The sequence below is a fragment of the Sinohyriopsis cumingii genome, unplaced genomic scaffold, assembly GCF_028554795.1.
Source record: "Sinohyriopsis cumingii isolate HCF-2022 unplaced genomic scaffold, ASM2855479v2 utg001392l, whole genome shotgun sequence".
Taxonomy (NCBI): domain Eukaryota; kingdom Metazoa; phylum Mollusca; class Bivalvia; order Unionida; family Unionidae; genus Sinohyriopsis; species Sinohyriopsis cumingii.
Genome location: NW_028315992.1, coordinates 867,154 through 883,670, shown reverse-complemented (window position 1 = coordinate 883,670; position 16,517 = coordinate 867,154). Strand labels below are relative to the sequence as shown.

General features: G+C 34.5%; 1 protein-coding gene across 1 annotated transcript in view; it reads left to right on the top strand.

Moving 5' to 3' along the window:
- LOC149772578 (uncharacterized) overlaps positions 1-16,517 on the top strand; it is a 92,459-nt gene that overhangs the window by 61,540 nt on the left and 14,402 nt on the right. Inside the window, exons 16-23 of the mRNA XM_089947632.1 lie at positions 2,754-4,226; positions 4,746-5,074; positions 5,667-5,885; positions 6,481-6,788; positions 11,325-11,445; positions 11,947-12,129; positions 14,181-14,886; positions 16,204-16,421. Coding sequence (XP_089803758.1) covers positions 2,754-4,226; positions 4,746-5,074; positions 5,667-5,885; positions 6,481-6,788; positions 11,325-11,445; positions 11,947-12,129; positions 14,181-14,886; positions 16,204-16,421 — 3,557 coding nt within the window. The remainder of the gene's footprint in view (positions 1-2,753; positions 4,227-4,745; positions 5,075-5,666; positions 5,886-6,480; positions 6,789-11,324; positions 11,446-11,946; positions 12,130-14,180; positions 14,887-16,203; positions 16,422-16,517) is intronic.

The following is a 16,517-nucleotide window of genomic DNA, read 5'->3' as shown; positions in this document are numbered from 1 at the left end:
TGCGGCTGCATCACGTGGCTCATATCGGTTCTACTTTTGCGGTACAACCTCTGGAAATCACGATCAAAACGGATGTGTGCATGAAGGGATGGTGTGCACACCTCCATCCATCAACCCTGGAAACCAGTGGAGCAAAGCTCCCTCAGGATGGTCATTAGCATATCCACAGTCCCGATATGAAAGTCATATCCAAAGCTTTGAATTGTTGGCCAGAGGTTGTACATATGAAGGAAGTTCTAATTCTTTCTGACAACTCCACAGTGGTGACTTATCTCAAACGGTAAAGTGAAACCAAGTCCTTAAAAGTTTCCGTTATTCATTGTTATTTTCTAATGTGGCTCTTTCAACGATAAGTCGATGCTCGAGTTTTTCATGTTCCAGGCACACTAAATATAGTGATGGACTCGTTGTTCCGGAAGAATAGACTAAATTAAAACGGAAAGATCTCTTCATTTCTCGGTCTTTGCTCAAATATGTACCAGATGGTATCGATCTATGGACATATTTGGGACACGGTGGGATGCCAAATTCGCAACAGTCTAGGATCCGTGGGATGGGCAGCCTATGCTCTTTTTATAGACTGGAACGGCATGGACGCATACGCTTACCCTCAGCCAACTCTGATTTCAAAGGTGAGACACCAATCGTAAGAATCGGAGTGTCACTCATTTCTGATACGTTGAAATAGGAAATTCATGGATCAACAACCTCATCATTTTCCAAAAATAATTCTCCTGGAATCGAAATTGTTGCGCATTTGTATAATCAACCACGAGGCATGTGTTTCATCCCAACCCAGAGTGGCTGCATTTGCACGTAGTGACCTTATTAAGCAAGACTTCGGGAACAAATTATTCTCACCAACTGTGGTGGAGAAATTGCTCAAGCGAGATTGTCCGCCATTTTAAAGGTGTACGAATTCAAGTAAAAACTATCCACATAGTACAATGCCCAAGAACACATGACATCACTGTAGGCAGAACTGTCTCGAATATTTAACTTTCTAATATGGCTACTTGATGCGAAACAGTTAGCACTACTCAGAGGCTTGGCAAAGAAGACCTATGTGATATTATGTCCGATTATGCTGGCACACATTCAAAGACGTTGGCTATTTGCCAAAAGTGGAATCTATCATGGCATTTACCTGGCTACTAAAATATGATTTAAACGAGCCTTAATCGCCTCAATGGTTCACCTATCATTTAAGACATAATTCCGCGCTGCATTTGTGAACGGCCTGCATAATCAGCGAAATATATGATGTATCAATGGGCTTGAGCTACATGCAGTCTGACAATATGTTCTACTATCTCTCATACCGGACCCTGGTTTCGCTCGACAAGAACAAATTACCATTCATGGAGAATCAGCTTTTTGTAACGTAATTGCTGTATATACTGGAAACCTCGTCTTATGGTCATCTATAGGACTGCGTGCGCGTATTACGTTTGCAATTAAGAAGGATCGTTGGGTCGAGGGGAATTACGCATGTCTTTAGACATCAGAAAGAGAAAATTGACATAGTAAGAAGAGACATTTTCGATCTGGGAAAAATGTTATTTGTTCTGCAGATCGCGGAACCGGTTAAGTTCCACGGTCGCTCGTTAGCTTCATAAACACGCGGGTTCACGGCTTCCGCAGGATTTAATGGAGGGGACAGTTTCCCCTTCTGCCACCCTTCTGAGACATTTGCAGTCTATTAACCAGACGGGGAACCTAGAAGGTGACTCACACATCTCATTGCCCGGAGATGGTGTGTCCAGGGTAAGAAAATATTTCTCTGTCCACTTCGTAAGTATTCTCCCAATGTTGTTTTGATCAGATATATCATTTGAAGAAGAAACCAATTTGTAGAGTAAAACATCTTTCTTAAAAAAACAATTATTCATCATGCTATACAGACACTCTTCCAGATAAACTGCCGTTGTATCTATACAGTCATACCAAAGACTTATAAAAATGGTACTAACCGCTGCCTCGATTGGTGCTCATCATTAAGAGTTAATGTTAGAACTGGTTGGCCTGGTGTCAGAATAATGTGAATGGGAGGGACATCATGCTATATGTATTCAGCATGGTGCCCCAATGCTAGATATCGCTAAGAACTATCACAGTGCATACATTGTAGCGATATGATTAAAGCAATTTTTAAGGATACGTTCAAACACCACACAAATATATATCTACATATATAGCATGCCTTCCGCTCAGGTAGTAAATTAAATATTCACGCTATTTAGCAGCTATCCTTGTAAAAATGGCCACTTCGTCTTAACGTTACCTAGATGGGCAGATAATATTTACATTGTTAGATAAAATATTGTAGATGTGAGAGATGGATATGCGAGATAGCAGTAGTTTTCTAACGTGATATGATCCGGTAATTATTGTTCAAGAGGCATATTGTGCGTGAAACAATTGGCTTCCTTGTGCCCGCTATTTCATCTTAAACTGTTATCAACGAAGCTTTATATATATATATATATATATATATATATATATATATATATATATATATGTGTGTGTGTGTGTGTGTGTGTGTATGTGTGTGTGTGTGTGTGTGTGTATTTATATACATATTTATAGTTAGCTATATATATGATTGCGATGATTATATGACAGGGGCAATGACAGGGGCAATTATGTTATGATTTTAAAAGTAGTTCAGCTCCTACTATTACAAATATTAATCTCTTCTGAAACTTCAAACGTGAATTTATCTCCCATTCTGCTATATTTTCTTTCTTCAGATGAGTCAAGGCTGAACTTTACACAGATTTTACGAACAAGATTTGGAATACAGGCTCAGAGTCCATATTTTGTTATATCGTCGTGCATTATATCGGATTCGTCCGGCTTTGGACTTGCTTTGAGTCTCGAGCAAGGAACCAACATTCATGATTTCTCGGGAACAATTATCGAGAACACGAATGGAGATGGAATTTATTTGAGAGACAATGGAAACATCTCCATTGTGAACGTTACAATTCGAAATGTGTCGTCGCGAGGAATATATTTGAACTCAGACTGGGGTCAATTCAGTCTAAGTAGAAGCACAATACGTAGCTGCACCAAAGCTATCGAAATGACTTTCGGTTCCACTAATGTAGCCGGAAATTTTTACATGGAGAACTGCACCATTGACAACAATACAGTTGGTGTATTTATTTCAACTCAGAATTACTACAGTGTTAACACCATTAACTTATTTAAAAATAACTTCATGAATAACAAGGGCCTAACTTTGGATGTAAATGCTCCATCGTATCAGGAATGGTACGTGTATGACAGTGGATTTACAAGACAGATTGACATAGGGTATAACTACTTTGAGAATAATGGAGACATCATGTTAAAAACATGGAACTTAATGAACTTAACATTTCATGATAATATTGTGAAGAAGGGTAACAAGACAAGTTCTACTAACCAATGCATGTTAAATGCTTTTGCAAGTGGAAGTTCTGATCTCGCTTACAGACGATTTGATATTTCAACAAATGTTTTTGAGATAAACGATGCATCGTGTGCTATATACTTGGATGCAAGCGATTACGTGGTAAATGGAACATTTTTATATAATAAGCTTCTGTCCAACAAAGACACAGATTCTGTTGTTAAAGTCAATACCCGGCATTACAAATTTTCTCAAAATATTTTCGATAATCCGGTTTCACCATTTGATTTATACGTGACCAAGCAAGGCAACGGTACAATTACAGCTGCAAATAATTGGTGGGGTAGTGCTAATCCCACTTTCGTTTCCAATAGAATATTTGACTACAGAAGAGATATTACTCTTTTAAGTGTTAATATCACACCTATTTTGACCGATCAAACGTTCGACTGTTCTGGTGTTAACAACTGCAGTGGACATGGAGAGTGCGTGCGTCCAAATGGCTGTAGATGTATCTCAGGATGGGCAGGACAATCTTGCTCAGACTATGACTGTGCAGGTGTGAACTTCTGTTATGGAAATGGAGAATGTGTCGGACCTGACCGATGCAGTTGTTTAGACGGTTGGTCTGGTGATGAATGCATTTATGCTACATGTAACAATGTCAATAACTGTAGCGACCATGGAGTCTGTATTCGACCAAATGTGTGTACATGCGCAGGAGACTTTACAGGCAATGACTGCAGCAGATGCGTTGCTTTACACTGGGGACCTGATTGTAAACCGTGTCCATCTTGTAAGAATGGAGTCTGCGACCTAAACACAGGTATCATTTTTGTGAAAAAATATCCCCACTGTCAAAGAATTGCATGAAAGAAAAATAGTCTCCCTAATTCATTAAAGTTTTTATAGGACACATTTTAATTTTAACGAAATTATAATATTATAACTTTCAGTTTCTTGCGGCAGCTCATAATCCTCCTAAACTTTATAAAATGAGAGAGTATATAAGGCAAGGATGAAACAAGGTCTACAAATAATTGACGTTTTTTTATTCTTGAAATAAGTTCGGACAAATCATAAAAGTCTCTAACTTACTTGATAAGATTAGAAACGTTTGACAGCTGATGGTAGAGTTCAAGAAAAGTTTTTGATTTTTGAACATTTAGATGTATTTGAAGCTAAACTGTGCAATCAAGCCGAATGTCTCCGAATAATAGTATATATTATTCATCATTCAACACAGGAATGTAAGTTATTAGATTATATGCATCAAAACAATGTGATCAGTATAAACACTAGTTGACTTTCTAGTTATATATATCAGTTCATTTTGAACCTACAGGACTCTGTGTTTGTAAGGGAAACAACTGGGCTGGTTACTTATGTGACAGATGCAGTGAAACTTTTTATGGACCTAGCTGTCTGCCATTGATCATGGCGTTAAATATCATACCAAGTCAAGGTACTGACAAGGGCGGTAACCTAGTACATGTCTGGGGACATAATTTTCCTGAGACTCCAAATAATACCTACTTTTGTAAATTTGGTACAAACGTTTCCAATGGCACTTGGGTAGCTTGGAATCATGTGATTTGTACCGCTCCTGCGCTTCCTTCTGGCGACATCATTCTTGAAGTTTCACCAAATGGAACGATATATACTAACAACAAAGTAAGTACTTGTCAAGGTTGTTGTATATACAAAATGCACTCTTGTCTCGCTAAAATAGCCTATCTCTGCATGTGAAACTTCATTTGTCCTCAATCCGTTTTCCTTTTTCTGATACCCTTCGTGGATTTGAAAACATGATTTTGTATGTATAGAACTACAAATAAAGTCAAAAATTTGAAAACATGTGCCTCATTTTTTACAATTCGGTGGCAGTTTCTGTTTTTTCTTCTTTAAGCTAATAGTCGTGAAAGTATATCTTAGCTCCGCCTACAAAGACAAAACAATAAGAACTACAATATATATTTGAGTTGCTATTGGAACTTCAAGCTCCGAATCAAACCAATGGCTTCGTGTTTGGAAGACTATTTAGCGATGTGTATGTATTACGATTATAGTTGGATTAATTATTTTATTAAGGAGTTCGAGAGAACACAATGACTTGTAATAAAAAAATGTTTCATTAGAATTACTTCTTAGTGTCAAATGTAGTGTTTTCATTTCCTGATTTGTGATATTGTTATTATTGAGTTTTTATGGTTCAAACGTTAATATGAAATAATTAACATCCCATGCATATTGCACGTAATTTCAGCTCGTTTACACATACTATGCAACATGTCCGCCAGGAGCTTGCGGGCGTGGTCTGAATCCTCCCCACGGCCAATGTCTATTCGGTGGTTGTTCCTGCAACCTTCCGTGGACTGGAGATGGGTGTACTGTAGAATTGCTCGCACCCATCATACAAGCCCCTCCTGCACAAGCAACAGTTTCGGAATCAAGTTCGTATTCCTACCAGCTGAATTTAACTCAGGTTGGTATACATTTACTCTTGCACTTCTTTTGAAACTGTAGCTTTAAGTACGTTATTCGTTTATATTTCCTTGCATCATTTAAATAACCGATTTTTTTTTGCTATCACATTATGATTATATGTGAGAAATACTGTGGAAGAAATTAAAGCATTATTTGTTTACAAACTCATCGTCGTTCTCTTTATCATGATATTCCAAACAGACATATTTTTGATCATTTGATTTGCCACTTATGTTATTAATTATTTACAATGAAATCACCTGCGATTCCGCAAGTTTAAATCCGATAGAAGTCTCATGCAGTTTCATTTTGCAGTCATTAGAAATAAGACGTTGTATGAGACACATTAAATGTACAAATAACTAATTAAATGTGAACATCCTGAGCACATATATATCACTAAGTCTGCTTTAAGTCACCCAGCCTAATCTTCAACTATCAGATACCTATTCAACCAATCTCGTAACTGAATTGAAAAACAAAACATTGTGAGTGTCACACTACGTATAAACTCTATCCAACGTATAATTAAGTATCCATACAAACTATTTTCTTCACAAAACCTGATGACGATTTCATCCACTTTTTTCCAGGGAAGTAAACCATTAACATGGACTTTGACTAACTATCCAATTAGCATGACAATAAATGAACGAAATGGCTTGGTGGAGTGGAGGCGCACACTGGCTGGTTCAACACCCTATCAAATTACAGCAAAAGCTAGCAATATTATTGGTTCTCATAGTACCACGTGGTCAATAATGGTTCCACGCTCATATTCCGCACAGGCGACTAGTATTGAACCTAGTGGCATTTTGCCTGTACCCAAACCTGTGTCAATATCAGGTGTAGTAAACTTTGCAGATGGGAGCACGCCACGGGTTGTTCCAGTTGATGTCAGGTACGTTAATTCCAGTTGAATGTTTAAAACTGAAGACAGTGAAAGCTGTTATGTTTGTCCAAGCTAATTTGTAAATTTAGACTAGTATTGAACCGAGTGGCATTTTACCGTTTCCCAAACCTGTGTCAATAACAGGTGTTGTAAACGTAGCAGTTGTTCTGTTTTCCCAAATTACGATCTAAATTGAGACAAAATTTACAAACAAATATCTAGTTAATATGTCGTTTTTACGAACCATTAAAAAGTTAATCAATTGTGTCTTGCATGTATATATATATATATATATATATATATATATATATATATAAATACAGCCAAACAGACAAATGGTAGAAATAAATTGTCCGACATCGTATCACAGTCTTGCTGTTCAATATACGTTACAATGGGCAAGTGATAGTGCGTACTCATCCAATAGTAATTTTAACAAAGTATATGAAACCATGTTAGTCAAATGACCTACGTGTTTAATATTATATAGAATACATCCGTCACACAGTATATTTATACCATCATTTGTAAGTCAAGAATCATCGTTGCATGATACAATTTAATATAAGTCAGCCTCGTCTTGTAAAGGTTCTTTTCGTACGGAGAGAGAGAGAGAGAGAGAGAGAGAGAGAGAGAGAGAGAGAGATACAATGTGCTTGGAGAGAGACATACAAATATACAGACTGACGGACTGGGGTGGGGGTGGGGAGACTTAACATAAAGGCATTTATTATTTGTCCTTCCCTATGTTTCTGTATTAATCGAGGAGTCTACACCCTTACCAGCCCACATAGTGAGCATAATGTTAGGCAAGCGTAGGGCGACCTTCGATTATTTTAATATTTTGAAAGTCGTATTAATATTTTTTTTAAATTAACAAGAATAAATAAACAACAACAAACAAACCATTATAATGATGTATGATAACCAATAAATGTACCGTGCATGTTTAACAGGTCATTGTAACATTGCATCTTTTGTATTGTGAACTTTGTGTTAAAATACCATGAAAAGTGTACGCTTAACAATTAAGAAGTCACTTGATCTTGCATATTACTTGATGCAAGTATAGGTTTCTTTTTTCTCACACCACCTACTTTCCCGTATTCTCTAGTATTTCCATGAAGTTGTGTACATATTTAATTCACATAGAAGACTGGAATCTATTAATAATTAAATTGCTCTTTTGTAGAATGTCTAAACGATAGCCTGTATCTGAAATACGACCTAATATTGAAAAACTATTTTGAAACGTCATTCACGCGGATTACAATTTGATATGCTAAAAGTACTGGTATACCACACTGCTTTATAATAACACTTTAAACGTCTTGCCGTTTTAATATATATATATATATATATATATATATATATATATATATATATATATATATATATATATATATATATTATAAAATAAACAACACCAACACGTAGAATGTGTGACCGGTTTCGCTTTAATGCTTCATCAGACTAAATTCAAACTGAATTCACTATCTTGTTTACGTCATTAAATATGTTGTTTCTAAGTGATGAATGAAATAAACAATAAGACATAAACAAGATGACGTAATAACTTACATTTTTAACGTAATCATCTTATACTTTAACGAATAATTTACATAGAGATGTGCATATACAGCAAAGATTAATGATATCTTAATACATAAAAATATATAAAACTGGATCTTAAAGATACATATATCTCTACTGATAACTATATAAATATTTATTAATCAATAGAGATAAACAATTGTAGTAACATTTATATTATGTATAATGCACACTTATTAGAGGTATAGAAAATAAATAAATAGAAAAGAGAAAGTAAAGAAGAACAAAATAAAGAAAAAAACATTAATAAAATAAAAATAAAATTAGATAAATATATAAAATATATGTACTAATATAATTTGTTCTGCTATTAAGTAGGTTATTAGAACTCAATGTATATAATAAGAAATATGTATAAAAAATATGGTGTTCATAACGCTTGCTATGAAGTATTTTATAAATAATTAATTATATTGTATAGAAAATTAATTTATAAGTGCAATTTCATTTTTAAAGAGTTAGTAAACTTATTTTTTTGTCATTAGAATATACTTTTGCCAATTAATTTTTTTTGCAACGTAGAATAATCATATCTAATTGTACACAAGGGACATAATTCAGAAAAAAAATCACTTAATGTCATATAGTGTTTTTGAATTTAGACCTTCGGGATATACCGTATTAAGATCGTGAATCTAATAGGTTTTCTTTAGTAGACGTTCCATTTCAGGATCAGTTTTAACAATAGGTTGGAAGGAGAAATCTTGCAATGTATAGGAATTTTTGTTAAAATGTGCGGCAACATGAGATGAAAATGATTGATCAATATAATTTTTTATATCTGATCTGTGTTGGTTCATACGTTTAGATATTTGTTGACTGGTTTGTCCAACATATTGGATGCCACATATTTTGCATGTTATCAAATAAATAACATTTGATGTTGCACAATTAATATCACAACGCATATTAAAAGTTTCTTTCGTATTATTACTATTGAAAGAAGTATTTTCATTAATAAATGAACAGTGTGAACATCTAGGTCTATTACATTTAGTTGATGATCCTATTTTACATGATGGTTTTTCTAATTTAGAATTAGTTAGGAAATCTTTAAGATTTTTAGTCCTTTTATAAGCAAGTGTAGGTTTGCTTTCGTGTAGCGATTTAACACTTGCTTTACATGATAAGTTTAATAAATCCCAATATTTATTGATAATCTTACCTATATTAGGTATATATATATATATATATATATATATATATATATATATATATATATATATTGAAACTACATATACAACAGACATTACGGAAAGTGCTATCCCTGGATTCTATAGAAGAATGCATAATAAATGTAGGCAGAATTAATATTTAATATAAATAATAATACAGGCTAGAGATTATTTAATTCGTACTCAACAGAAATTCGAGTCCCGGTCTGCGGGTAAACAGCTCCCATCGCCTTGCCTGCACTCACGAGCCCATGTTCCCTCACGACGAAGCACAGCAACAAATGATGCTACTTAATCGGTGTTATTTATACTCGTGTGGAGCACAGACAATCGCATAACTACCAAGAGAGAGAGAGAGAGAGAGAGAGAGAGTAGTTAGTGAAAGCTGTTCCCAAGACAATTACTTCTGCATCGTTGTAAAGTTATTTTACTAACTGGGCCAAGGTTCTTTTTTGTTGTTTCACACGTAAGTCATTTTGCCCGAAATTGGATTCATCTGATAATTCCAGAAAGGTTTTAATTCTTGGGAAACAAAACTGAATAATATACAAAGGCTAAAGATAACAGCCGATCACCTTCATCAAACAATTGGGAAAAAGGCATTATTTATTTTTACAACAAGAATTGTCCAAAATCGTTTTCTGACCAATGTTTATACTTTAGATTCAGATTCTTAACATCGTATTCTTCAGTTTTCATTGAATCATGTTTGCACTGGATACAGATATTCAACATCCAGAATACTGATTTAACTAGTGATTACTTAACATGTTCGGAACTCCTTGTCCAGATAATGTATATATATGGCCTAGTTCTGAGTATTATACATCCTAAAGCATGTATTCTGGACCTTAAATTAATGTACGTAGTCAGTATACTGAGATATAAACACGTTTAATATCGAATACATTCATAATTAACTGCCGTCCTTCCTCTGCGAACAATACGTTCCGAATAAGTATTTAAAGCCTCGCCGACAATTAGAACGTGTGTAGCAGTAGATGGATTAAAACAAATATTTTAGTGGATCGTCAAATATCCAGAATACTGCCCTGTATTTGTCCTAAAGCCAGTCTAGGTGCATAGTTGCCTTTACTCCAGTTGGCGTACATTAATAAACGGCCACTGAACCTCAGCTACAAATGTATATTGCTGATTGGTAACCAGTGGCACTTATTGTATTTTTTCTGTCTGTGAAAAAATATTCTTAATATTTTTCCATCACATTCCTGTCTACACGATGTCTTTTCCAGAAATATGCTCTACCAAATTTTGTTTATTATGGTCATTTTGGTATTTACCTACTTTTTCATTTTCTAAACTAGAACTGCGTTCAATTGAAAGTGGCATATTACGGACAATATAACAGAAAGAGTATTGCTTTGAAACAGTAAATTATTGTGATCAGGTTTATATACGTATCGCTCGTTCAGTAACTGATTCACAATATCGTTTAATATCAAATCAATCATAGATAATTCCCGAAGGGAACCAACAACATTGCCATTCATGGTAAACAACAGAAACATAACTTTTTGCCAAGGTTAACTTAGAATGATTGACTCTTACGTGCAATTACTTGGGAGAGCAGTTAACACACACGCGACTGGTATTGTCAGTTTGTATTCGAGATAATTGGGTGAAAATGGCATATCTAAATCGATATAAATTCAGAGCATCGCAGTCCAAGCATTTCATGTTTCTTATGTGATTCTATACATGGGATTGGCTGCTGAAAATATAAGATCCTTTGTAGAGTTAGAAGTCTCTCCACGGGAAGAACATCAGTAATATCAGAGTTGACCAATCCACTGCAACCTACTAGTTGGACTGCCAACTACTACCCAAGACCGGATGATGCTGGAACGTTTGAAGTGGTAATTATTGCAGATTTGGTATCTTCTACGTATATCTAGAATAATTAGCAATATTTCTGGCAAAGAAAGATTGCCTTATTGGATACATATCTTACAAAAGTAGTAAAGTATATTTCCAAGCCTAAATGTACCTAAGACTGTATAAATGTTTGCCAAATTGCATTTATTCCTTTACGTTTTTCTTATATAATGCACAATAATGCATTTGTATCTTTCTCATAAAAATATAATTCGTTATCAAATGAGAAGAACTGACCTTAGTTTAGCTTCTCTTAGTCAGAAAATTTAATGAATTGGTAGTATTATCCTAACTTTACAATATACTTATTTGCAATATATATTTGCGTGAAACATCTTCACAAATGTAAGCATATTTCTAGCGTCGCGATTTTCAAACAAAAGTACAAAGATATCAACCATTACCACAGGATCACACGTTCTTTGCAATGGCACAAAATACCTGCCGAAAATAATTGTTTTATATCTAATGTCTAACTTCAGGCTGCTTATCATCCTGCTGAACCTACTTTCAATTCGACCGTCACTTGGTCAGTTTTGGGCATGCGCTGTGAGCCAAGTTCAGTATCCGTGGAAAAAGTTATTGAAGATGGAACCATTATTTTCCAAGGATTATCAAAACTTATCAATGTGGGTGGATATCAAATACCTGCAATCACCACTAAGGTATTATTTACGTCTGTTTACAAAATATTGATGATTTCCCGTTAAAATTAAAACTACAGTGCTTGAATTGTATGCGATGTTTGGCTTGGAATATCAAATTGGCAAGAGAGAAAATTGTATTCGATACTTGAAAAGTGATCTAGCGGACTATTTGGCAAGTCGTTTAAAGTACAAACATAGAAACCAAGCAACTTATGACATCAAGGAGTTTGCAAAATTTATAAAGCTGAGCATTGACTCATCTTTTATCGTTACAGACTCGGGACTGCCACAGAACTAGCTTGGGTGAGCTGTCGTTTTTGCAAGGTTGTGCCGTTAAGCACAAACCCAGACTAAATTATATTGTACACCGATGTCTAAAACCACGTTTAAACATCAAGAACACTGGCTTAAGATCTGAAAATATAATACAGCTTATATATGCACGCTAATGATTTGCAACAACTTTCATTTGTCATTAGAAAGTTTAATATTTCTGTATGAAATTTAGCTAACATTATTGAATATGAAAGTCTTTGTCTCTTTGTGAGATATTATATGCCGTTTAGATCTACATACGTTCAATGATACGAGTTCTTTGCAGTATATATTTTAACAGTAATGTAATGGTTCTGCAAAAATGGACCAAACTAGTCTTATTGTGTAAATCGGTAAGCACATTTTAAAATCTATACTTGATACAACTTTAATATATACAAGTTCAATTAGACGTAAATTCGTATTGACAGTAATGCATAATATTCAGTTATATCAGCAATATTTAAACGGATTGTTGTTTAATCAGCCATTCTACAATATAAAATAAACTACAGTTGTTTGCATGAACTACTTATAAAAGAAAGGAAACAAACGCAATCCATATTTTCCCACATAGTTAATAACGTGTGCCTCGTATCTTACAGCTGCAGTTGGTGATGATTCTCACATTCAAGTGCACACGTGACAAAATGAACTAGACCAGAGTTTCAAAGTAAATGTAAATTTGAAAGATTTAGGTGGTCAGTTCCAAGCTAAGTTCAGATTTTTGTGACAAATGAACTGTAAATCATAGTCGATAGTACATATCAATAATTGTTGGAACAAGCAGATAGCCGATATTTATATGATAACGTTTATTTGAAAATTTTGTTTCCTAACATTCCATATAAAATATGATATATATTAGATGATTCAATAAACTTCATAAACGGTGCTTATCGCCTTGAAGTTCAATATAATATTTTTGTCTCTATCACTCCCGATTTTCAGCTTGATATAGTTTCATCATTGTGTAAGAAGTTTAGGGTTAGAAAGAAAGCTATTCAATTGGATTAGCTGTAATCAGATTTAAATTTGAACCTATCGTATTACGGAAAGTAAGATTATGTTGTTTAAACTTGAGATCGTTTGGGAAATACATGCCTGAAAGAGCCAATGTTTCCTAGAAAACTAGCTCTTCTACGCATATAGTGCAGATGATAGTGTCCAAATGAAACAAATAAACTGTTCGAGCATCCTGTCAATTACCAATTAAATATCAATGAAATGTTACGAAAACTTCCATATATGATATGAAAAACTCTATATTATTCGGAATCCGTGCATTTAGTTCAACACCCACACAACTACACCGATCATACTAAAACCTTGTTCTAAGGTGACATTTATTTTATATTCGTAATTATTTCAATCGATGTTTCTGATTACTAATGTAATATGTGGGCATTGATGAGACATGAGCAAACATGAGATTACATCATTTGTTGTGATTTAGCGCCCATAGCATCGTATATCCAAATTACACTTTACTTTTAGAAATTAACAGGTAGCGTGGCGAATGGTAGTATTATTAGTATAGATGCTTTTATCCCCACTGCGTTTTGAACACTTTTTAAATAAAACACCACTGACTTCTGTTGCTGCTATAATATTGTATTATAATATTCAGTAGTGTCGAATTTTAAACCCAGAGTGATCTAATCTCTCAGCGTCTTTCTGTCAATAAAAGTATTTCCAAATGTAATGTTTACAATTCAGAATCCTTTAAACATGTAATACTTGACATTTTTCAGGTTGATGGAGTAAGTGGTGCATTTGCAAGAGTATCAGGTTCCAATTCCAATAGGTCTTCTGATCCATTCCTGGCAACTCTTGATAATGCAGAAGAAATAGCATTTGATTTAGTGATGACTGAAGCCAAACCTTTGTTTGGGACGATATACGTACTATTCGCTTCTGGTGAGGGCACAACAGCCAGACTACAAGTATACATTCGTTTAACAATTAGAAGACCATTACTTATTTTCAACCCAAATTTAATATCAGAAAATATTATTCTCGGAACACAGGCTATAGTTGAGGTAAAGTTGAGTAACCAGGGAGAAGTCGCAGCCAAAAATATTGTTCCAGATCTTCCAAATGATCGGCGCCTTTCTCTTGTGTCATTTTCTAATGTTAAGGACAATTCATCCACATCTTCAGAAAATATAAACATAGCTCCTGGAGAAGTTGCAACAATGTCGATTGCCTTAACGATACCACCAGACGCAGGGCTGGGAGAAATGAGTGGAACAATAGCTGTAAATTCAGATCTAGCTTCTGCCACGTTTGGCTACAGGTTCTTTATTACATCTATTCGGCGCCTCGACTTGACCTTCACTATCAAGGACGAGTACACATACTTCGCGTCTGGGGCACCTCTTGTCAGTGGAGCAGAAGTGCGACTAAGCAATCCACAAAGACAATACTCGGAAAAACGTTTCACTACCAATGAAACAGGTATGATTGTCATTAATATGTGTATTGCTGTCAATATCTCTGATCATTTCTATACGCAGACGCATAGAACCACGGAGATGGTCCTCCTTACGGCTGCGATAAATTATTGTAAACAAAATACTTTCTTAAATATTATGCACTCCTGATCATACGTCTTTAATATTTTAACTTCAGTTCACTAGTAATAACTCCGTCTATCATTTTAATTTAATAATTATGATTATATAGTTGTAGATCTTCCTTTTCATCCAACATCAAGCTTTAATATCATGATTGAATCGTTTCGTTACACATTATCATGATGCTATAAAAATCACATATATACATGTGTGTATATGGATATGAATGTGCATTCTTGATTGGATATTACACATTGCATTATCAGAAACAGTGGGAGAGTTTCCTTTTTACCTAACGTTTTTTATGAAAAATTTCCTTCTAGGTGCTGATGCTGACGTTGGTGATATAATTTAATCATTTAAATATCTTTCCGAAGGTCTGGACTATCCAGAACAAGTTATTATTTTAAATAATCTTATATTTACATTGCCAGGCCAATGAGAATTGAACATTGTTGTAAATTAGCGAACGAAGCAAATAACTCATGGTATCATAAATTCTTATCGCATTCTAAAAACTGTATAACTGTTTAAATAACTTTGTTAGATTAACCCTAGAAACGTAATAATTTGTATGTCCTTTATTTGAAAACGCTACAAAAATATATGTACTTCAACGTGCTAAGCTAATCGACCTCTACAACTAATATAGTCTAAAAACTTGTAGAATTTCGACTCAGCAAACTTCAGTTACTGATGTGATAAAGGCGTGACAAAAATGCAAACAGCTGGGCAGATGAACATAATTCTTATTATCTTTAAGATATTGGACAAATATACGCATTGGTAAATGCAGCGCTAAAGTGAAAAATATTGCAGATCAGTAGAAATTAGATAAGAAGCGCAATTTTTCAGTAAATATTTGTCACAATAAAATTCAAACACAAATAGTATATTCTTATGTTACAGAAACATATGATATAATGGATAATTTATTAACATCATTTGCATTTCCAATGTTTTCTCACTAGTTAACTATTATTTTTATATTACAAACGGTATTTCCTATAATATTGGTTTGATTTCTAATAAAGCGTATTGGCATAAGTTTGTTTCTTGTCTTAACCGCTATGTCAAAGATCATTGATTCCGTTAAGAAAAAGCAACTCTTCAAAACGATAAATATCTTTCAAAACGTTAGCTTATTTCGTAGGTTATCCAATCTGCAGAACATATTATCTTTATCAACGACTTACAGGTCGTGTGACATTTGAAAACATCTACGAGGACCAGTACACGGTCTATGCAGGAGCTGATGGCCATTCGACATACAGTACAGTCATATTGGCAAAACCCGAGAATAGCCAGATGGATATATTCTTACAGAGAGTAGCGGTAAAATATACCTGGACCGTGACCCCAACTACTGTTCAGGATGTTTACGTCATTAAATTGGAATCTACATTTGAAACATTTGTAAGTACTAGATAGCTAAATGGTGTAAGAGTAAGACAAACGTGTTTTGAATTTTGATGTGAATGATATCTGAGTTTCTAAACGAGTGCAATCTAT